This window comes from Macaca nemestrina, chromosome 20 (genome assembly GCF_043159975.1).
Source record: "Macaca nemestrina isolate mMacNem1 chromosome 20, mMacNem.hap1, whole genome shotgun sequence".
In the NCBI taxonomy this organism is placed as follows: domain Eukaryota; kingdom Metazoa; phylum Chordata; class Mammalia; order Primates; family Cercopithecidae; genus Macaca; species Macaca nemestrina.
This window is the reverse complement of record NC_092144.1, coordinates 63021546-63045066: the sequence shown is the minus strand read 5'-3', so window position 1 is coordinate 63045066 and position 23521 is coordinate 63021546. Positions and strand designations below refer to the sequence as shown.

At 46.6% G+C, this 23521-nt stretch overlaps 1 protein-coding gene and 1 long non-coding RNA gene across 4 annotated transcripts in view; both read left to right on the top strand.

Moving 5' to 3' along the window:
* The window catches only part of LOC139360182 (uncharacterized), a 108917-nt gene that overhangs the window by 37967 nt on the left and 47429 nt on the right, over window positions 1–23521 (top strand). For all 3 annotated transcript variants that reach the window (XR_011617388.1, XR_011617389.1, XR_011617387.1), the window contains one exon: window positions 11371–11447. This is a non-coding gene — a long non-coding RNA (uncharacterized lncRNA). The remainder of the gene's footprint in view (window positions 1–11370; window positions 11448–23521) is intronic.
* On the top strand, window positions 3617–5821 carry LOC139360499 (uncharacterized). Its single transcript, XM_071087880.1, has 3 exons — window positions 3617–4380; window positions 4457–4588; window positions 5784–5821. The coding sequence occupies exons 1-3, from the start codon at window positions 3822–3824 to the stop codon at window positions 5819–5821; spliced, it is 729 nt and encodes a 242-aa protein (XP_070943981.1). The 5' UTR covers window positions 3617–3821.

Here is a 23521-nt window from a genome sequence, read left to right as displayed (position 1 = left end):
TTTTGTTGTGTGGGGCATCAGCATGGAATTACACCATCACCCACGCAGTTTCCCTTTCACATTCCAGTTTACATTCCTGTCACAGAGAATTCTAGGGCTTTTAAATTAAATTGCTGAGCTTAATTTCGATAGCAGGAATTTTCCTGGATCCATCACCAACAGTTTGCTCTGTCCCAGGGAGATCCTGCCGAGTTGCTTCATCCTCACTGGTAAATGTCTCCCCCTAAACCAGTAAAATAGAGACGAGCCAGAAGAGGAAAGCACAGGTCCCGCCTCTCCGCTCTGCCCCCGCCCCCTCCCTTCCACTCTTCACACTCTGTATCTCGCTGGGTGGACCTGCCCATCCCTGGTTTCCACCGTGTGCGCGCAGTTTCCTGCAGACCCGGAAGCAGTTCACCGGAATGGGAGTTGCTCCTCCACGAGTGAGTTTTCCTCTGTCTATATTAAGATTAAATAAGGCGGTAGGGCCCGGTGGCTCACACCTATAATCACAGCATTTTGGGAGGCCAAGGTGGGTGGATCGCTTGAGGTCAGGAGTTCAAGACCAACCTGGTCTACAGGGCGAAACCTGTCGCTATTAAAAATACAAAAATTGCTGGGCGCGGTGACTCATGCCTGTAATCGCAATACGTTGGGAGGCTGAGGCGAGCTGATCACTAGGTCAGGAGTTCGAGACCAGCCTGGACAACATGGTCAGACAGAAACCCTCTCTCTACTAAAAATAGTCCACTAAAGATACAAAATTAGCCGGGCGCGGTGGCTCACGCCTGTAATCCCAGCACTTTGGGAGGCCGAGGCGGGCGGATCACAAGGTCAGGAGATCGAGACCACGGTGAAACCCCGTCTCTACTAAAAATACAAAAAATTAGCCGGGCGCGGTTGTGGGCGCCTGTAGTCCCAGCTACTCGGGAGGCTGAGGCAGGAGAATGGCGTGAACCCGGGAGGCGGAGCTTGCAGTGAGCCGAGATCGCGCCACTGCACTCCAGCCTGGGCGACAGAGCGAGACTCCGTCTCAAAAAAAAAAAAAAAAAAAGATACAAAATTAGCTGGGCGTGATGGCACACTCCTGTAGTCCCAGCTACTCAGGAGGCTCAGACAGCGAATCGCTTGAACCTGGGAAGCCGAGGTTGCAGTGAGCCGAGATCGCGCTACTGCACTCCAGCCTGGCAACAGAGTGAGACTCCATCTCAAAAAACAAAAACAAAAACTAGCTGGGCCTGGTGGCATGGGCCTGTAGTCCCAGCTACTCAGGAGGCTGAGGCAGGAGAAGGCTGAACTCAGGAGGTGGAGGTTGCAGTGAGCCGAGATTGCACCACTACACTGTAGCCTGGGCGACAAAGCGGGACTTTGTCTAAACAAAACAAAAAAAAGGCCGGGCGCCGTGGCTCACGCCTGTAATCCCAGCGCTTTGGGAGGCCTAGTTCAAGACCAGCCTGACCAACATGGAGAAACCCCGTCTCTGCTAAAAATACAAAAATTAGCCGGGGTGGTGGCGCATTCCTGTAATCCCAGCTACTCGGAGGCTGAGGCAGGAGAATCGCTTGAATTGGGAGGCGGAGGTTGCAGTGAGCCGAGATCGCCCATTGCACTCCAGCCTGGGCAACAAGAGCAAAACTCCATCTCCAAAAAAAAAAAAAAAAGAGAAAATAAAGGAAGAAATGTAGAGAAAAGGTCTATGTCAAAGAGATGAAGGACAGCAAGATAGGGAGAGATAGAGTCGGGAAGAGGTGGAATGATTTCGAGCCAGGGCAGACAGCGAGGTGCTGGGACAGCAAGAAGTGGCAGTGATGACACAGAGGGCAGCAGAGAGAGAACCACACAAGGTTCTTTGGGATTATTGATTCAAATTCATTGAAAGTATAGAGGCCTGTTCAGATTGTCTCTTTGAGTGAGTTTTGGTGCAGGAACAACTGGAAATCCAAATGCAGAAAATAAAAAAAAATCCAAAGGCCTCACATTTTGTACATAAATTAATTCAGAATGGGTCACAGACCTCAGTGTAAGCCTAGGGATCTGAGGGTGCTAGAGACTGAGGACAAGGGGGTGTAAACAGGGAAGAGAATTTAACAGGGGAAGGAGAGATGGAGGAAGACAGGCAGAAAGGTGTGGAGATTGAGGACAATCACGTAACTGGCGAGAAAGAGGTGAAACAAGTTCCAGAAGGTGGAAGAGATGGAGTAGAGGGAAGAAGGGTAGAAACAGCAGAAGAGGAGAGGGGTACAACATGAGGAGCAGAAACCCGGGGAAACAGAGAAGTGCCCAAGAGTTACAGAAAGAAGGTGAGAATGAGAGATGTGTCAGGAATAAGTGAGGGAAACAGAATAATGAGCAAAGGGGGGAGTTGATTGGATGTGTTGATTAAATTGTGACATATTGATTTCTGTGTTTATAGTATAGCAAATTTAAATTTTTTTTTTTTTTTTTTTTGAGACGGAGTTTCGCTCTCACCCAGGCTGGAGTGCTGTGGCGGGATCTCAGCTCACTGCAAGCTCCGCCTCCTGGGTTCACGCCATTCTCCTGCCTCAGCCTCCCAAGTAGCTGGGACCACAGGCGCCCGCCACCTCGCCCGGCTAATTTTTTGTATTTTTAGTAGAGACGGGGTTTCACTGTGTTAGCCAGGATGGTCTGGATCTCCTGACCTTGTGATCCACCCACCTCGGCCTCCCAAAGTGCTGGGATTACAGACGTGAGCCACCGCGCCTGGCTAAATATGTTTTAAAAATGTGTGGAAATGGGTGAGAATTGCAAAAACTCCTATCTGTAAGATGTGCATTTTTCACATCTTGGTATCAGGCTATAGCTTCTTTTGAAATCCCTATTCATTCTAAGGGCAGTGACTTCATGAATTTAGGTTTTGGTCACCCTCTTTTCCTGGGATAGGGTAGGGTATGGGTGAGTCTATAAACTAAGGGGAAAAACAACAGCATTTTTCCCGTCTCTCTCCTGTCACACTCAATGTAAGTGAAGACTCAACACAGATTACTTCCCTGCCGATCATCTAAATGTGTGGCGATTTCTCCCACCAGCAACCCATTCTCTGTCATACATTACGTGGGTGTCCTATAATGTGACTCAGCTGTGACACTGTGTACCTGGAGGTAGCATTAGATCTCACCGTTTGAGGGCTCAGTTCCACAAGGGCTCTGGCACACTATGGGTGTCACTTGCAGTCTGTTTGTGACATGAACTTCTGACTAACCAACTATAAATTAGGCATCCCTTGACCCCCTCCTGGGTTCTATTAATTTGCCAGAGCTGCTCACAGAACTGAGGAAAACTCTATACTTAGGTTTGCTCATTTGTTATAAAAGATACTACAGGCTGGGTGCGGTGGCTCACACCTCTAATCCCAGCACTTTGGGAGGCTGAGGCAGGCAGATGACCTGAGGTCGGGAGTTCGAGACCAGCCTGGCCAATATGGCGAAACCCTCTCTCTATTAAAAGTACAAAAAATATTGGGCGTGGTGGCGGGTGCCTGTAATCCCAGCTACTCAGGAGGCTGAGGCAGGAGAATCACTTAAACCCGGGAGGTGGAAGTTGCAGTGAGCAGAGATCACTCCACTGCACTCCAGTCTGGGCGACAAGAGCAAGACTCCGTCTGAAAAAAAAAAAAAAAAAAAGATGTTACAAAGGATACAGATAAACAGCCGTAAGGAGGAGCTATGCTACCAACTTAATTAAACTGGAGCAGTGGTTATGAGAACCACAGTATTTATTAGGTCACTCAGAAATATAAGTGACAGCTGCTATTTGCATACAGCACTGGAAGTGAGGGACCTTCTTTTTTTTTTTTTTAACTTTTAACTAAAAAGTAAACTTTAATGTCGAAAATGCAAACTTGGGGAAGACAGAAAAGATCACATACAAGGCCGTCACTTCACACTTGGAAGGTTGCACAGTGGCCGGGCAGAGACGCTCCTCACTTCCCAGACGAGGCAGCTGCGGGGCAGAGGCGCTCCTTACTTCCCAGACGGTGGGGCGGCCAGGCAGAAGCACTCCTCACTTCCCAGATGCGGTGGCTGGTAAGAGGCGTTCCTCACTTCCCAGACACTGGGCAGCCGGGCAGAGGCGCTCCTCACTTCCCAGATGCGGTGGCCGGTAAGAGACGCTCCTCACTTCCCAGACGGTGGGGCAGAGACGCTCCTCACTTCCCAGACGGTGGGGCAGAGACGCTCCTCACTTCCCAGACGGTGGGGCAGAGGCGCTCCTCACTTCCCAGACGGTGGGGCAGAGGCGCTCCTCACTTCCCAGACGGTGGGGCAGAGGCGCTCCTCGCTTCCCAGAGGGGGCAGCCAGGCAGAGGCGCTCCTCACTTCCCAGACGAGGCAGCTGCGGGGCAGAGCGCTCCTTACTTCCCAGACACTGGGCAGCCGGTAAGAGGCGCTCCTCACTTCCCAGACGAGGCAGCTGCGGGGCAGAGCGCTCCTTACTTCCCAGACACTGGGCAGCCGGTAAGAGGCGCTCCTCACTTCCCAGAGGGAGTGGCCAGGCAGAGGCGCTCCTCACTTCCCAGACGGTGGGGCAGAGGCGCTCCTCGCTTCCCAGATGGGGCGGCAGCCGGCCAGAGGCAATCCTCACTTGCCAGATGGTGGGCAGCCAGGCAGAGGGGCACCTGGAGCAGGTCATTGTGCAGAAAAACCACACACACGTTTTGGTGATTAGAGGTGAAGTATTCTGTGTTGTGAGAGCAGGAAAAACAGTTTTGTTTTTTTTTTGTCTAAAGACTAAAGGGGCCAGGTGCAGTGGCTCACGCCTATAATCCCAGCACTTTGGGGGGCTGAGGCAGGCAGATCACCTGAGGTCAGGAGTTTGAGACCAGCCTGACCAACATGGTGAAACCCCCATCTCTACTAAAAATACAAAATTAACTGGGTGTGTTGGCACATGTCTGTAATCCTAGCTACTCTGGAGGCTGAGGCAGGAGAATCTCTTGAACCCCGGAGTCAGAGGTTACAGTGAACTGAGATCCTACCACTGCACTCCAGTCTGGGCAACAAGAGTGAAACTCCGTCTCAAAAAAAAAAGAAAAAGACTAAACAAAGTGGTCTCCAATGGGCCCACCCACCTGCCTCAGGGCCTGTCATCTCTACTCAGCAGTGACTGGGAATGGTCTGTCCCTGCCCATGGCTGTGGCTGTCCCTGGGATTGTGCACCATGGGTCAGCCCCACTTGCAGTCTCAGGACAGTGTGGCATCCTTCCTCCATGATGTCATCAGTTTTTACTTCAAGGGAAATTATTTTCTTTTTTGTTTGTTTGAGACACAGTCTTACTCTGTCTCCCAGGCTGGAGTGCAATGGCACGATCTTGGCTCACTGCAACCTCCGCCTCCTGGGTTCAAGCAATTCTCCTGCCTCAGCCTCCTGAGTAGCTGGGATTACAGGTTCCCGCTACCACGCCCGGCTAATTTTTGTATTTTTAGTAGAGACGGAGTTTCACCATGTTGATCAGGCTGGTCTCGAACTCCCGACCTTGTGATCCACCCACCTGGGCCTCCCAAAGTGCTGGGATTACAGGCATGAGCCACCGTACTGGGCTCAAGGGAATTATTTTCATCAGTATACCCAGATGGTGGTCTTCTCCTTTAAAAAACACATAAACACACATGCACACACACAGAATAAAGCATTTTTTTCCCTTCTACTCTCCCATCTTGTGGGGGAAAGAAAGAGAGATCAGACTGTTACTGTGTCTATGTAGAAAAAGAAAGACATAAGAAACTCCATTTTGATCTGTACTAAGAAAAATTCTTCTGCCTTGAGGTGCTGTTAATCTGTAACCCTAGCCCCAACCCTGTGTTTGCAGAAACATGTGCTGTATTGACTCAAGGTTTAATGGATTTAGGGTTGTGCAGGTTGTGCTTTGTTAAAAATGTGTTTGCAGGCAGTATGCTTGGTAAAAGTCATCGCCATTCTCCAGTCTCGAGTACCCAGGGACATAGTGCACTGTGGAAGGCTGCAGGGACCTCTGCCCAAGAAAGCCTGGGCATTGTCCAAGGTCTTCCCACACTGAGACAGCCTGAGATATGTCCTCGTGGGAAGGGAAAGACCTGACCGTCCCCGAGCCTGACACCCATAAAGGGTCTGTGCTGAGGAGGATTAGTGAAAGAGGAAGGCCTCTTTGCAGTTGAGATAAGAGGAAGGCATCTGTCTCCTGCTCCTCCCTGGGAATGGAATGTCTCAGTGTAAAACTGGATCGTACATTCTATTTACTGAGAAAATAGTAAAACCGCCTTTTGGCTGGAGGTGAGACATGCTGGCGGCAATACTGCTCTTTACTGCACCGAGATGTTCGTGTAAAGTCAAACATAAGTCTGGCCCAGGTGCACATCAAGGCACAGCACCTTTCCTTAAACTTATTTATGACCCAGAGTCCTTTGCTCACATGTTTTCCTGCTGACCCTTTCCCTACCATTACCCTATAGTCCTGCCACATCCCCCTCACCGAGATGGTAAAGATAGTGATCAATAAATACTGAGGGAACTCAGAGACCAGTGCTGGCGCGGGTCCTCCGTATGCTGAGCACCAGTCCCCTGGGCCCACTTTTCTTCCTCTATACTTTGTCTCTGTGTATTATTTCTTTTCTCAGTCTCTCATCTCCACCTTGCGAGAAATACCCACAGATGTGGAGGGGCAGGCCCCCTTCACCATCTTTAAAACAAAAAATAGTGGTAACTACATTTCCCTCTATGGTAATTCCCGTCTTCTAAGCCCCTTTAAGAATGTCATACTCCTGGCCAGGCGCGGTGGCTTACGACTGTAATCCCAACACTTTGGGAGGCTGAGGTGGGTGGGTCACCTGAGATCAGGAGTTCGAAACCAGATCGGCCAACATGGTGAAACCCTGTGTCTACTAAAAATACAAAAATTTGCCAGGCGTGGTGGCACATGCCTGTAATCCCAGCTACTTGGGAGGCTGAGGCAGGAGAATTACTTGAACCTTGGAGGTGGAGGTTGCAGTGAGCTGAGCTTGCACCATTGCACTCCAGCCTGGGCAACAAGAATGAAACTCCATCTCAAAAAAAAAAAAAAGAGAGAGAAAGAAAGGAAAAAAAAAAAGAATGTCATACTCTGAAAGCTTGCTTTTATTTTCTCTTCAAGTCTGGCCTCCAACTTTTGCTTGAACCCTTGAATTCTTGCTTGAATCAAACATTTACTTCCAGCATTCAACTGACCCCTTCTTTTTCAGTCATCAGTGACTTCCCATTTCTTTCTTTCTTTTTTCTTTTTCTTTTTTTTTATTTTTGAGGTGGAGTCTCACTCTGTTGCCCAGGCTGGAGTGCAGTGGCATGATCTCTGCTCACTGCAACCTCTGCTTCCCGGATTCAAGCAGTTGTCCAGTGTCAGCCTTCTGAGTAGCTGGGATTACAGGCATGCACCACCACACCCAGCTAATTTTTGTATTTTTAGTAGAGATGGGGTTTCACCATGTTGGTCAGGCTGGTCTTGAACTCCTGACTGAAGGTGATTTGCCTGTCTTGGCCTCCCAAAGTGCTGGGATTACAGGTGTGAGCCACTGAGCCCAGCCAACCTCCCCATTTTTACACTTTTTTTTTTTGTCTTTTTTTTTCCTTTTTGTGGAGAATGGGATCTCGCTATATTGCCCAGGCAGGTTTTGAACTCCCGGGCTCCAGCTATCCTCTCGTCTCTGCCTCCCTGAGAGCTGGGGTTATAGGCATGAGCCACTGCTCCCGGCACACCTCCCCATTTTTAAATGCAATGTTTAACTTCCTGTCCTCATCTTTTTCTTCCTATTGGTAGTATGTGATACAGTTGATCACTTTCCCTTCTATTTTCTTGACTTTGAAGACATCCCATCAACCTTAAAAAATCGACTCCTTTCAGTTTTCTTCTTGCCTCCCTGATCACTTCACCTTTTCCTCTTCTACTGTGTTTCGAACTTCTTTCTCTGAATGTGGAGTGACCCAAAGTTTAGTCCTTGGATGACTTCTGGTCTCTGTCCACACCCACTGCCCTTCCTTATCATCTCATCTCATGGCTTTCAACCCCACCTACATGGCTCCATGGCTCCTGCAAACCTCTCCCCTGAGTTCAACAATCCTGTGTCTAGTTGTCTCCTCAACTCTCCTCGGGGGGTCTAGCAGGCATCTCTACTGTCATATGTCCAAAAGTGACTTCCCGAACTCCCCAAATGCATTCCTCTGCAGTCCTGCACATCTCAGATGAGGGCAACCCTGGATTTCCTGGGACTTAGCTGAACATGTCAACATTTATGAGGATTATAGAAAATAGGACATGATTTGTGTGTCAATTTATACGAGAAAGAAAAAAATTAAATTTTTACTTAATATAGGCAAGGAAATAAGTCATTTGCAAGTTATTTTGTGGGACAGAGTTGTTTGAAGACCTTATCCCTACTTGATCTGCTCCCCCAGGACTTCTGTGACCTTATCTCTTGCTAGTGAACGCCTCACTCCCTCTGTTCCGGTCACACAGGCCTCTTCCCTTTTCCTGTGCTCTGGGTTGTTTCTTTTTTCTTTCTTTCTTTTTTCTTTTTTTTGGAGACATAGTCTCACTCTGTTGCCCAGGCTGGTGGTACAGTAGCATGATCTTGGCTCACCGCAACCACCACCTCTCAGGTTCAAGCCATTCTCCTGCCTCAGCCTCTTGAGTGGCTGGGATTACAGGCATGAGCCACCACGCCTAGCTAATTTTTGTATTTTTAGTATAGACCGGGTGTCACTATGTTGGCCAAGCTGGTCTTGAACTCCTGACCTCAGGTGATCCACCCTTCTCGGCCTCCTGAAGTGCTGGGATTACAGTTATCAGCCGTTGGACGGGGCCTTATGTCTTCTTTTGAAAAGTGTCAGTTCATGTCTTTTGCCAACTTTTTAATGGGCTTGTTTTATTCTTGTAAATTTGTGTAAGTTCCGTATAGATGCTGGATATTAGACTCTTGTCAGGTGCATAGTTTGCACAAAAATTTCTCACATTCTGTACGGTTTTCTATTCACTGCGGATAGTTTATTTTGCTATGTGGAAGCTCTTTGGTGTAATTAGATCCCATTTGTCAATTTTCGCTTTTGTTGCAATTGCTTCTGGTGTCTTCGTCATGAAATCTTTGTCCATTTGTATGTCCAGAATGGTATTGCCCAGACTGTCTTCCACGTGTTTTATAGTTTGAGGTTTCTCATTTAAGTCTTAAATTCATCTTGACTTAATTTTTTTGTGTGGTATAAGGAAGAGGTCCAGCTTCAATCTTCTGCATGTGGCTAGCCAGTTATCCCAGCATCATTTATTAAATAGAGTGTTATCTCCATTGCTTGTTTTTGTCAGCTTCATCAAAGATCAGATAGTTGCAGGTGTGTGGCCTTATTTCTGGGTTCTCTGTTCTGTTCCATTGGTATCACAGACCAGAAGTTTTAACCTGACGAAGTTTCATTCATCATTTTTTCCCATGCTTTTGGTGTCATATCTATGAACTCTTTGATGTGCTTGTTCCCAATTAATTTACAGTATGTTTTTCTAATTCTTGATAGATTAACATTTTATGGTTTCTTTATTTTACATTTAACAATATGATCCTTTTTGAATGAATGTAAAATTTAGGTGCAGATTCATCGTTTTTCATTCGTGGATATTCATTTGGTCCAGCACCATATTTGAAAGTCCTGCTTTCAATTGCTTTGGTATCTTTTTTTATTATTATTATTTTTTGAGACGGAGTCTTACTCCACCACCTGGCTGGAGTACAGTGGTATGATCTCGGCTCACTACAACCTCCCTTTCCCGGGTTCAAGTGATTCTCCTGCCTCAGCCTCCCAAGTAACTGGGACTACAGGCGCACGCCACCATACCCAGCTGATTTTTGTATTTTTAGTAGAGACGGAGTTTTACCACATTGACCAGGATGGTCTCAATTTCTTGACCTCGTGATCCGCCTGCGTTGGCCTCCCAAAGTGCTGGGATTGTAGGTGTGAGCCACCACACCTGGCCTGCTTTGGTATCTTTACCAAATATCAGTTGAAAGGAAGATATTTCTGCATTCTCTGTTCTGTTCCATGGATATATATATATATTGCTCTCCACCAATGCCATGCAGTCTTTTTTTTTTTTGAATGTAGAGTTTCATTCTGTCACCCAGGCTGGAGTGCAGTGTTCATAATCTTGACTCGCTCACTGCAACGTCCCTCTCCCAGGTTCACATGATCCTCTCATCTCAGTCTCCTGAGTAGCTGGTACCAAAGGTATGTGCTACCATGCCTGGCTGATTTTTGTATTTTTTTGTAGAGATGAGGTCTCTCTATGTTGCCTAGGCTGCTCTCAAAATCCTGGGCTCAGGTTGCTCTGCCTGCCTCAGCCTCTCAAAAGTGCTGGGATTACAGGCATGAGCCAGCACACCTGGCCACAATCTTGATTATGTTTACTATTATTCTTTTCTTTTCTTTTCTTTTCTTTTGTTTTTTTTGAGACCAAATCTCACTCTGTTGCCCAGGCTGGAGTGCAGTGGTGCGATCTCGGCTCACTGCAAGCTCTGCCTCCCAGGTTCACACCATTCTCCTGCCTCAGCCTCCCGAGTAGCGGGGACTACAGGTGCCCACCACCATGCCTGGCTAATTTTTTGTATTTTTAGTAGAGACGGGGTTTCACCTTGTTAGCCAGGGTGGTCTCAATCTCCTAACCTCGTGATCTGCCCGCCTCCCAAAGTGCTGGGATTGCAGGTGTGAACCACCGCGCCTGGCCTCTACGTTTACTATTTTTCAAATCTTGATACCGTGTTCAATGATTTCACCCACTTTATTCTTATTTTTCTTATGTTTCAGCTATTCTAGTTTCTCTCCCTTTGCAGATAAGTTTTAGAATTATCTAATAAAATGGCAGCTTTCTAGGAAATATACTCTCCCAACATTGACATTAGTTGACACAGAAAATCCAAACAGAACCATATCCATTGAAGAAATTGACATGTTTTATGAGGTGGGCAGATCACTTGAGCCTGGGAGTTCAAGCCCAGCCTGAGCAAAATGACAAAACCCCATCTCTACAAAAAATTGTTAAAAATTAGCTGGGCATGGTGGCACATGCCTGTGGGCCCAGCTACTTGGGAGGCTGAACTGGGAAGCTTGCTTCAGCCCAGGAGGTGGAGTTTGCACTGAGCCAAAATGGTGCCACTGTGCTCCAGCATGGATAACACAGTGAGACCCTGTCTCAAAAAAATAAAAATAATAAAATTACTGTAATAAATGGTACAAAAAATGCTAGAGTCTGAATATACATAGGAGAATCATTTGTAAAATATTATCAAACAATTTGTAATTGTTAATTTAAAATAATATATAATGAACATGTTACAGAAAGTCACACTAAAGTCAGAAATGACACTAAGGATCTTCTCGTCTCCTCTTATCCAGCATCATCTTGGAGGGAATAACCAAGGAAATTTAAGAAGAAAGAGCAAAATGGGAAACAAGAATTTTCAATTAAAGAGGTAAAAGTCATTCTGGAGCAAGTGATTCAATTTCTATGTAAATATATGGTTTTGAACAAATTTCTTAGTCTTTATTTCTAACTTGATTGAGCTATGGTCAAAGAGATTGTTAGGATTTCAATTCTTTTGCATTTGCTAAGGAGTGTTTTACTTTCAATTATGTGATCTATTTAAGAGTGTGTGCTGGCCCAGTGCCGTGGCTCACGCCTGTAATCCCAGCACTTTGGGAGGCTGAGGCAGGTGAATCACGAGGTCAGGAGTTCAAGAGCAGCTTGGCCAAGATGGTGAAACCCCATCTCTACTAAAAATACAAAAATTAGCTGGGCGTGATGTTGGGCACATGTAATCCCAGCTACTTTGGAGGCTGAGGCAGAGAATTGCTTGTACCCAGGAGGCAGAGGTTGCAGTGAGCCGAGATCGTGACACTGCACTCCAACCTGGGGGACATAGTGAGACTCCATGTCAAAAAAAAAAAAAAGAGTGTGTGCCAGGTGACAATGGGGAGAATGTATATTCTATTGTTTTTGAGTAGAGAGTTCCGTAGATGTCTGTCAGGTCCATTTGATCCAGTGCTGAGTTCAGGTCCTGAATATTTTTGTTAATTTTCTGTCTCAATGATCTGTCTGATATTGCCAGTGGGGTGTTAAAGTCTCCCACTATTATTATGTGGGAGTCTAAGTCTCTTTGAAAGTCTCTAAGAACTTGCATTTTGGGCAAGTTCTTGCTTTAGGAATACAGGGTGCTCCTGTGTTGTGTACATATATATTTAGGATAGTTAGCTCTTCTTGTCAAATTGAACCCTTTACTATTATGTAATGCCCTTCCTTGTTTTTTTAGAATCTTTGTTGGTTTAAAGTCTGTTTTGTTAGAAACTAGAATTGCAGTGGCCGGGCGCGGTGGCTCAAGCCTGTAATCCCAGCACTTTGGGAGGCTGAGACGGGCGGATCACGAGGTCAGGAGATCGAGACCATCCTGGTTAACATGGTGAAACCCTGTCTCTACTAAAAAAAAAAAATACAAAAAAAAACTAGCCAGGCGAGGTGGCGGACGCCTGTAGTCCCAGTTACTCGGGAGGCTGAGGCAGGAGAATGGCGTGAACCCGGGAGGCGGAGCTTGCAGTGAGCTGAGATCCGGCCACTGCACTCCAGCCTGGGTGACAGCACGAGACTCCGTCTCAAAAAAAAAAAAAAAAGAAACTAGAATTGCAACCCCTGTTTTTTTTTTTTTTTTCATTTTCTTTCTCCCCCCTGTTTTTTTTTTTTTTTTTTTTTTTTTGAGATGGAGTCTTGCTCTGTTGCCCAGGCTGGAGAGCAGTGGTGCAATCTCAGCTCACTGCAGCCTCCGCCTCTGGTGTGCAAGTAATTCTCCTGCATCAGTTTCCTTAGTAGCTGGGATTACAGGCACAAGCCACCATGCCCAACTAATTTTTTGTATTTTTAGTAGAGACAGGATTTCACCATGTTGGCCAGGCTGGTCTCGAACTCCTGGCCTCAAGTGATCCTCCTGCCTCAGTCTCCAAAAGTCCTGGGATTACAGCCATGAGCCACCGCACCCAGCCCCCTGCTTTTTTTCTGTTTTCCATTTGCTTGGTAGATTTTTGTCCATTTATTTATTTTAAGCCTATGTGTGTCACTCTTTGTGAGATGGGCCTCTTGGAGACAGCATACCAGTGGGTTTTGGTTCTTTATCCAGCTTGCCAGTCTGTGTCTCTTAACTGGGGCATTTAGCCCATTTACTTTTTTTTTTTTTCCTGAGACAGAGTCTTGCTCTGCTGCCCAGGCTGGAGTGCAATGGCACAATCTTAGCTGACTGCAGCCTCCGCCTCTGGGGCTGAAGCAATTCTCCTGCCTCAGTCTCCTGAGTAGCTAGGATTATAGGTGTGTGCCACCACACCCGGCTAATTTTTGTATTTTTAATAGAGATGGGATTTCACCATGTTTCCCAGGCTGGTCTGGAACTCCTGACCTCGTGATCCACCCACCTCTGCCTCCCAAAGTGCTGGGATTACAGACGTGAGCCACTGCATCTGGCTGCCCATTTACATTTAAGGTTCATATTGATATGTGTGGATTTGATCTGTTATCATGATGTTAAGTGGTATAGTGTAACTGATCTGTGTCCTTTAGTGTGTTTTTGTAGTGGCTGGTAATGGTCTTTCCATATTTAGTGCTTGCTTTCTTCAGGAGCTCTTGTATGGCAGGTCTGATGGTAATGAATTCCCTCAGCATTTACTTCTCTGAAAAGGATCTTATTCCTCTTTTGCTTATGAAGCTTACTTTGGCCAAATATGAAATTGTGGGTTGGAATTTCTTTTTTTTAAGAATGTTGAATATTGGCCCTCAATCTCTTCTAGCTTGTAGGCTTTCTGCTGAGACGTCTGCTATTATGGGCTTTCCTTTGTAGGTGACCTGACCTTTCTCTCTAGCTTCCTTTAACATTTTTTCTTTCATATTGACCTTGGAGAATCTGATGATTATGTGACTTGAGTATGATCTTCTTGTGAAATATCTTACTGGGGTTCTCTGCATTTCCTGAATTTGAATGTCTTACTGGGGTTCTCTGCATTTCCTGAATTTGAATGTTGGCCTCTCTAGCTAGATTGGGGAAGTTCTTATGGATAATATGCAAAAATATATTTTCCAGGGCTGGGCGTGGTGGCTCAAGCCTGTAATCCCAGCACTTTGGGAGGCCAAGGCGGGCAGATCACGAGGTCAGGAGATTGAGACCATCCTGGCTAACACGGTGAAACCCCGTCTCTACTAAAAAATACAAAAAAAAAAAACTAGCCAGGCGAGGTGGGGGGGCGCCTGTAGTCCCAGCTACTGGGGAGGCTGAGGCAGGAGAATGGCTTAAACCCGGGAGGCGGAGCTTGCAGTGAGCTGAGATCTGGCCACTGCACTCCAGCCTGGGCGGCAGAGCGAGACTCCGTATGAAAAGAAAAAAAAAATATATATATATATATATATATATATATATATATATATATATTTTCCAAATTGGTTTCACTCTCTTTCAGGGACACCAGTGAATCATAGATTTGGCCTCTTTACATAATCCCATTGATTTATCATATTTGTTATCTTTCTTGGAATGGGTTTCAACATACTCCCATAGCTTAATAAACTTTGTCCTTATCCACATTCTGAGTTCTATTTCTGTTATTTCTTCCAGCTCTGCATGGTACAGAAACCTTGCTGGAAAGGTGATGCAGTTGTTTGGAGGAAAAAAGGCACCCTAGCTTTTTGAGTTTCCAGGATTCCTGCACTGATTCTTTCTCATCTTTTTGGGCTTATCTACCTTCAGTCTTTGAGGTTGCTGACCTTTGGATGAGGGTTGTTTTTTGTTTTTGTTATTGTTTTTTACTTTTATCATAACTATTTGATGACCTTGAGGGTATGATTGTGCATTGTGGTATAAGGTGGATTTAGCCGACAGGCTTCATTTCTGGAAGATTTTAGGCGGCCAGCACTCAGCTCCCAACATCTGGACTGTGTGTTCCAACTCTAGGGGACTTGTAATGGGCCCCAACATTTTCCTCTGACTCCTCAAGAGCCAGCGTGCTAGAGGGTGCCAGAGTCCCTGCCTCCTTGCAAGTGTTCACCACAGTGGCAGAGACAATGCAGCTGGATCCGGGGCTGGGGTCCCCTTCTGGAGACCGTGTGCATGGGTACACTGGAGGTGGTGTTGGCTTGGGAGTGGGGTGCTGGTGGCCACCATTCTGGGTGCCTTTTCTCTGCCCTGTAAGCAAGAGTGGCAACAATCTTTCTTAAAAGACTGGTAGCAAACCTACCCTTACTCTGAGCTTACAAAGGAGAGGGAGGAATAACAGTTACGTTGAAGGTCTCCAAACAAACCCAGGGCCATAGGAGACAATCATGTCAGGGGAGGCTGGGGCAGCTCCATGGCCTTGTTTTCTCCTTGGGTGCTTGATATAAGCATAATGCTGCCTGCTGCTCCTTGTACCCCCCAGCATCCGGAGGATCCTGAGGCTCAGTGGCTTCTTCCTATGGGCCCCATACGTGCTTGGTCCCACAGGTGTTGGTGGTTTGAGACACTTCTCAAAGCATTTTTCCTCGGAAGGTGATTGGGGCACCTCTTACCATAAGAGCTACAAAAGTTTGAATCTCTTTTTTCTCCCAAATTGTTCAGGATACTCAACTCTTCCTTAAGGTGATTGAGATTGGAATAGAGAGGGAAGGAAGAGTCGGGGGTGGAGAAGGAGAAAGTTTCTGAATGCCAGGAAGCAAGACATCATTGGCAGTAATTTTGAGCAGCTTGGTGGCCACTCTGGTTTCAAGCAAGTGAAGTTTTAATGTTTCATATCCACCCTAAGTGCCCTATAATCTGTCCTTATCTCCTGCCAGCTGGGGGAGAATAAACGATAAGCAATTACCATTAAGGTGGCTTTTTTCAATCCAAATTCTCAAAGCACAATTAGTAGGTAGGACAGTAGAGACTCTCCTCTCCGCTTCTCACTCATCATTTACGCCACAGCATTTGTTACTGGTAGTCTCCCACTCTCTGCTCATAAAAAGCCCTTGCACTTTTCTGTTTCAGAAGCCATGTGTCTATCACAAGCTGATTAATACAGAAGAAATTAAGATAGAAAAAATTGCCGGGCACAATGACTCACGCCTGTAATCCCACCACTTTGGGGGGCTGAGATGGGTGGATCACATGAGGTCAGGAGTTCAAGACCAGCTTGAATAACATGGAGTAACCCCATCTCTACTAAAAATACAAAATTAGCCGGGCATGATGGCACATGCCTATAATCCCAGCTACTCAGGAGGCTGAGGCAGGACATTCACTTGAACCCAGGAGGTGGAAGTTGCACTGAGCTGAGATTGTGCCACTGCACTCCAGCCTGGACAGCAAGAGCAAAACTCCGTCTCACAAAAAAAAAAAGAAAAGAAAAGAAAAGAAAAAAATAAGCTGGTGTGGTAGCCCACACGTGCAATCCCAGCACTTTGGGAGGCCAAGGTGGATGGATCACTTGTGGCCAGGAGTTCGACCTGGGCAACATGGCAAAACACTGTCTCTAGTAAAAATACAAAATTTAGCCGGGCGTGGTGGTGTACACCTGTAATCCCAGCTACTCGGGAGGCTGAGGCACCAGAATCGCTTAAACCCATGAGGCGGAGGTTGCAATGAGCTGAGATCATGACACTGCACTCCATCTTGGGCAACATAGCAAGTCTGAGTTCCACCATATTATGTAATAAACGTTAATAGAGGAAATGCTCTTTTTAGAGTCTAACTGTATGGGTATATTCAACTACATTTTTAAAAGCTATATTTCTAACCCATGATGATTAAAGTAAATGAATGAAAACTCCATTGGGTGTGGTGGCTCATGCCTGTAATCCCAGCACCTTGAGAGACCAAGGGAGGTTGATCATCTGAGGTCCAGAGTGCAAGACCACTCTGGCCAACATAGTGAAATTTCATCTCTATGAAAAATACAAAAATTAGCCAGGCAAGGTGGTGTACACCTGTAATCCCAGCTACTCAGGAGGCTGAGGCACAAGAGTCACTTGAACCCAGGAAGCAGAGGTTGCAGTAAGCTGAGGTCACCCGTGGCACTTTGGCCTGTATGACAGAGCGAGACTGTCAGAAATAGAAAGAAAGGAGAGAGAGAGAGAGAAAGATTTATTCTGTGTAATTCACACTTATTGTAAAACTGAAAATAATGAATTATCAATTTTACACCTACTTATGTAATATTCATCTTTCAATTAGTATTGCTATTACTGTTTATGGTTATGGAGCAGAAGCTCAGTCTGTTTTAAGTTCAATACGGGAGAGAGGTGTCTCATTTTGTGCTAAGACTCTACAGTGGATGAGTGGAGAAAATTAGTAAATATTGTGCAACACCAAACAATTTATATGTTTCTGATAAGATTAAGAAATTCTAGGCCGGGCGCGATGGCTCAAGCCTGTAATCCCAGCACTTTGGGAGGCCGAGACGGGCGGATCACGAGGTCAGGAGATCGAGACCATCCTGGCTAACACAGTGAAACCCCGTCTCTACTAAAAATACAAAAACTTAGCCGGGCGAGGTGGCAGGCGCCTGTAGTCCCAGCTACTGGGGAGGCTGAGGCAGGAGAATGGCATAAACCCGGGAGGCGGAGCTTGCAGTGAGCTGAGATCCGGCCACTGCACTCCAGCCTGGGTGACAGAGCAAGACTCCGTCTCAAAAAAAAAAAAAAAAAGATTAAGAAATTCTGTATTCCTTGTCTAGAGTGCAAAGCAAAGACTAGATTCTGTAGCGTCACTTATAAGGAAAAAGAAGCTGACAGCTTCAAAACATGTATTGCTTAAGGTAGAAGCATTCACCAGCCACCAACTGGGATTCTTTATTTATTTTTTTTCGTTTTTGGTGAGGATTTCTGGGTTTGGAAAAAATTATTTTGTCTTTAATTGTATTTTTCCCAAGATATAAAAAATGGAGTGAAGAGGGTTTCTTTGGTGATTTCTTGGATAATTGAGTATAGTTTGTATTTACTAGTTTAGATACACTAAATCCTCCATAGCTTCCAAAGGAGGGATTGCACAGAGACCTTTGTTACCAGGAGGGGTGTGGAGATCCTTCAGTTTGTCTTTCTGAAGGAAAGAATTCATCCAGGAGGCACACAGAAAGAGTTAAATAATTAAGTACCCTTTATTTAAAAATAGGAGCTCCAGAAGAAACAGAAAGGCTGCTCCCGGAGAGTGAGTCAGCTGCTAGTGACTGAGGAGGAATTCCCTGCCCCCCTCCCCAGATGGAGTCTCGCTCTGTAGCCCAGGCTGGAGTGCAGTGGCGCAATCTCGGCTCACTGCAACCTCTGCCTCCTAGTTTCAAGGGATTCTCCTGCCTCAGCCTCCTGAGTAGCTGGGATTACAGGCACGTGCCACCACGCCCGGCTAATTTTTTTGTATTTTTAGTAGAGACAGGTTTTCACCATGTTGGTCAGGCTGGTCTCAAACTCCTGACCCATGATCTGTCTGAGGATCTACCTAAGGAAGTGCTGGGATTACAGGCCTGAGCCACTGTGCCAGGCCTGGGAGGAATTTTTATAGGAGCTTTTAAAGAAATAGTACACCCTGAAAGACAGAACAGGCTGGGCTGCTCAAATGAATGAGTCTCACGAATGCTGAGGAGATGCTTCTTTTTGTTTGTTTTTTGAGATGGAGAGCCCCTCTTTTTGCCCAGGCTGGAGTGCAATGGCTCGATCTAGGCTCAACACAACCTCTGCCTCCCGGGTTCAAGCGATTCTCCTGCCTTAGCCTCCCGAGTAGCTGGGATTACAGGCATGCACTGCCATGCCTAATTTTGTATTTTTAGTAGAGACAGGGTTTCTCCGTGTTGGTCAGGCTGGTCTTGAACTCCTGACCTCAGGTGATCTGCCTGTCTTGTCCTCCCAAAGTATTGGGATTACAGGCATGAGCCACCGCACCTGGCCGGGGAGATGCTTCTTATGAGAGTCTTACATGATTATTCATGAAGGGGCCTTGCAGGGGCATTACTAATAAGCATGTTTTGGGAAGTAGTCTGGGCACACACGTGCCGTGTCATTTGCATCTAAAATCTAACAAGGAATATCTGGTTAAAAAATAAAATCTCCACACAGGGATGTGTTTTTTTTTTATTATTTTAATGAGCAAAATGGTTTATTAGGATGAATTATTAGAGAAGTATACATGCTCCTTAGTGGGGAATAGCTCCGACCTCGGTCACCTCTGGCTAGGCCTTGATAAGTTCCCTTGTGGAACAGAGGCGTGCAGCCACAAGGCCAGGTTTAGCCAGTGTAGCCACGCTCCTCGCTCCTCTTTTTTGCTGACTCAGCGTGCAGTGTTTCCAAGGAGGACATCAGTGGGCTGCATTTCTAAAGATTCCTTTCCTAGGGGCTTCCTTGCCTGCTCATGTCTGGCTACCTGCCTACCCTAAAAATATTCCCCCTCAAGAGATGGAGACCCTGAAAAGCTTTGGGCGTAAGGACGTCGTGGGTCTTCCGTAACTACTTCCTGCTGACATGGGACGAAGAAATCATCAGGGTCTCCCTCTCTTGCTCTCTGTCAGGGAAGGAGCCCCTCCGTAGCTGCAGAATCTTTGCCCACTGGCATCCAAGGGAGAGATGTACTTGTAGGTGCTGGGGCCTCCAAGGAAGACTGGATGATCTATTTCCATTTCTAGGGGCTCTGTGTGAAATTGCCGTATCCTGGAAGAGATGTATTTCATCAGTGAATTATAGAGACAAGGGCCAAAGAGGAGAAAGAAAGCTATAAGTGCAGCTGGTCCCAGTAAAGGGACAAACCATGTGAGGGAGGGGAGGGCAGATTTCACAGCCTCCCAAATGGACCCTGCTGAATCATCTTTTCCAAAGTCATGAAGCCACGTAGCCTGGTCGTAGATCTTTTTTATATCCTCCTCTATCGCCCCGCTGTTATTGACATAAACGCAACAGGTTTTATTGATCACTGCACAGACTCCACCCTGCTCTGCTAAGAGGTAATCTAAGGCCAATCTGTTGTCCATGACTACGTTTGCTAGAGAATCTATGGAGGCCTTGAGTTTAGAGATGCTATCTCCGGTACTCTTAGCTATGTTTTCTATTTGTCTGGAGAGATTTCTGAGGGTGACATCATGATAAGCGAACCCTCCCCATGGGGCGATCATTCCTACGGCCGCTCCTATCCCTGCCAGTATCAGACCCAGAGCTCTTTTCTGTCTGGGTTGGGTGGTGTTATAAACGGTCACACCTATCCCCCGTGGTCCCAAAAGTCCCACAGCACATTCCCCCGTATGTTGGATGTTATTAATGCAAGTAAAGAGGTTTGCCACGGGGGGAGTTGAATAGGTTCTCTTAGGACTTCCGTCAAAGGGCAGTTTGTTTTTTTGTGGTCCACATAAAAACACATAGCCAGGAGGGGTACAGGCCCACCGGGGCATGCGGCTGTCGAACCACTTGTGTAACTGCGATTTCCACACTGCTGGAATAGTTTGATTGCATGTAGGGGATAGAGGCCCTCCCAGGGGAACAGTAGTTTTTGGCCATGTGGGGACAGTGTGTGCCTTGGGAAGCGAATATAGAACCCTCCATGTGATTAGCTGTTTTCCTTCCCAAGCTGCACAGCGGTTTTGGGGTGACTTGTCTCGATAATCGTTCATTTGTTTATGGCTCGCTGGACACCAGTGAGTCAAGTTAGGGTGGCAGCCTGCTGGGGAAAAGCTCATGGGATGGATGGTGGGACTGGGGAATCCCTCCTCAGAGGTGTTCTTCCGGCCACAGCGCCCTTCAGGGCATGGACAACAGGTTTGGTTTAGAGAAGAGCAGTTGTACAAATAGAAAGAAGTTTTAGAGCTTTGATTGAAAGGTGGAGTGAGATCCAGGCAGGGGACTTGGTACGCTGAGTTAACAAGCGAAACCTGGAGTGGAACAGATTTATGTTGGCCTTCAGGGATTCCTGAACCAAATGTTAGGTTTAAAGAAAAATTTCTCAGCAAAACATATTGGTAAGATGAGGACCTGGTGATGAAGTTGTGACAGATCCAACAGTTGCTTAGATGGTTTCCCGAAGCAATAATTTTGGAAAAATTGACAAGGGAATTTTCACTCCATTGTGCCTGTGAGAGTAGGGGCATGGGAAGGAGGGAAAGATAAAGGAAAAGGAATTTCTCTGTCATAGCTGATTCTCCCTTAAGCTTTGTGAAAGCAAAAGGAAAGTGGTGAAAATAGGAGAGACAAATAATTAAATGGTTAGATGGAGTGTTTGGTGATAAAACAGGCTGTTATTGGGACTTCAGGTGGCATGCAAGTATGAGTCCAAATAAGGAGAATAACCAATGCCACGCAACCAAGATTACCAGTACTGAGAGACCTTTTTTTAAGGTGAAAGGAGAGAAGGCTTTACTTATCTTTTCCCTTGAAGAGGAATTGGAAGCCCTCCAGAGGCTGGCTCACGAGACTGAGATGCTGATTCTGTTGTTGGTTCTTCGGGACCTTCTCACAGTTTTACTCGGGAGTGATGTATCCAACTAGAGATTCCAGAAACTTTGATAGCTGTTGGAGTAGAAAGTAATAAAGGGGCCTTTCCATAAAGGAGAGACCCAGGCTGGTTGAGACCCAGGTGACCCATCTCTCCAGGTTTTGATGGGGACCTGTGACCCTGACTAGTATAAGCGTTGATTCCCAGAAGGGTCAGTGGCAGGCAGTACCTTGGACCAATGATGTTATGTATTTGGTTAATTGGGTAACTTCTGGATCTCACGTTAGCTCTGCATGTAGGAAGGGTCTTCCGAATAAAATTTCAGAAGGACAAAGGCATAAGTAATTTTAGGGGCAATGCTCATTCAGAGTTGCCATGGGCAGCAGTTCTAACCATGGTGCGGAGGTTTCCTGGCACACTTTGTTCAGAGTCCTTTTAGTCGTTTGATTAGTCCTTTCTGCCTTGCCAGAGGATCGTGTTCTCCAGGAGTGCTAGGAGTGCTTTTTTTCTAGGGCTTTTGCCCACTAATTAAAGGGTGTGTGAAATGAAAACTGGGCCGTTGTCACTTTGTAAAAACAAACTAAGCCCACACTGAGGGATGCCTTTTTTTTTTTTTTTTTTTGAGTTGGAGTCTCGCTCTGTGGCCCAGGCTGGAGTGCCATGGCGTGATCTCGGCTCACTGCAAGCTCCGCCTCCCAGGTTCACGCCATTCTCCTGCCTCAGTCTCCCGAGTAGCTGGGACTACAGGTGCCTGCCACCACGCCCGGCTAATTTTTTGTATTTTTAGTAGAGATGGGGTTTCACCGTGTTAGCCAAGATGGTCTCGATCTCCTGACCTCATGATCTGCCCACCTTGGCCTCCCAAAGTGCTGGGATTACAGGCGTGAGCCACCGCGCCCAGCCTTTTTTTTTTTTTTGAGATGGCATCTTGCTCAGTTGCCCAGGCTGGAGTGCAGTGGCACGATCTCAGCTCACTGCAAGCTCCGCCACCCGGGTTCACGCCATTCTCCTGCCTCAGCCTCCCAAGTAGCTGGGACTACAGGCGCCCACCACCACACCCGGCTAATTTTTTCTATTTTTTATTAGAGACGGGATTTGACCGTGTTAGCCAGGATGGTCTTGATCTCCTGACCTCGTGATCCACCTGCCTCAGCCTCCCAAAGTGCTGGGATTACAGGCCTGAGCCACCATGCCTGGCCGGGATGATTTTTTTTTTTTTTTTAAAGAAGTACCTTGGCTGCTTCCTGGGCCTTTTCTGTTCTTGTAGGAAAGGATTTAATCCACCCAGTCAAGGTGTTCACAAACACCAGAAGGTATTTAAAGCCTCTACAGGCTGGCAATTGAGTGACATACATCTGTCAGTCTTTCCCTGGGTAAGCTCCCCGATGCTGAACTGGCTGAATTAAGCAGGCCAGGGAGCTGCATTGGCTCCGGCCAGTTGTCCTGGGGCACAAGGAGGCAAGGCTATGCGTTTGAGGCCAACCTTGGCAACATTGAACAACAACAAAAAAATTTGGCTGGGCACGGTGTAATCCCAGCACTTTGGGAGGCTGAGGCGGGCGGATCACCTGAGGTTGGGAGTTCAAGACCAGCCTGACCAGCATGGAGAAACCCTGTCTCTACTAAAAATACCAAAAAAAAAAAATTGTTTCTGGTTTTTTTTTTGGTGGCACCTGCCTGTAATCCCAGCCACTCCGGAGGCTGAGGCTGGAGAATCGCTTGAACTTGGGAGGCAGAGATTGTGATGAGCCAAGATTATGCCATTGCACTGCAGCCTGGGCACCAAGAGCAAAACTTTGTCTCAAAAAAAAAAAAAAAAAAAGAAAAGAAAAGAAAAAAAAAGCAGGGTAGCATAGGGCCCTGGGGGCTATTACAGCACAGGATGGACAGGCGTTAAAGACCTGACGAATAGTCTAGTAGAGCCCTTTCCTGGAAAAGAGGTTTTTGCACATGTGCTGGAGATGTTGTCTCCCGAAGTGACGTGACTCATGGAGTGCTCTTACAAGTTTTTACTGGAGGGCCTAGGAAAGTAGAGAATTCCTCCTGCTGTATACCACACCTCAGGTTCCCGGGTAGATCCATATTTGGTAGCCCTTTCCTTTTCC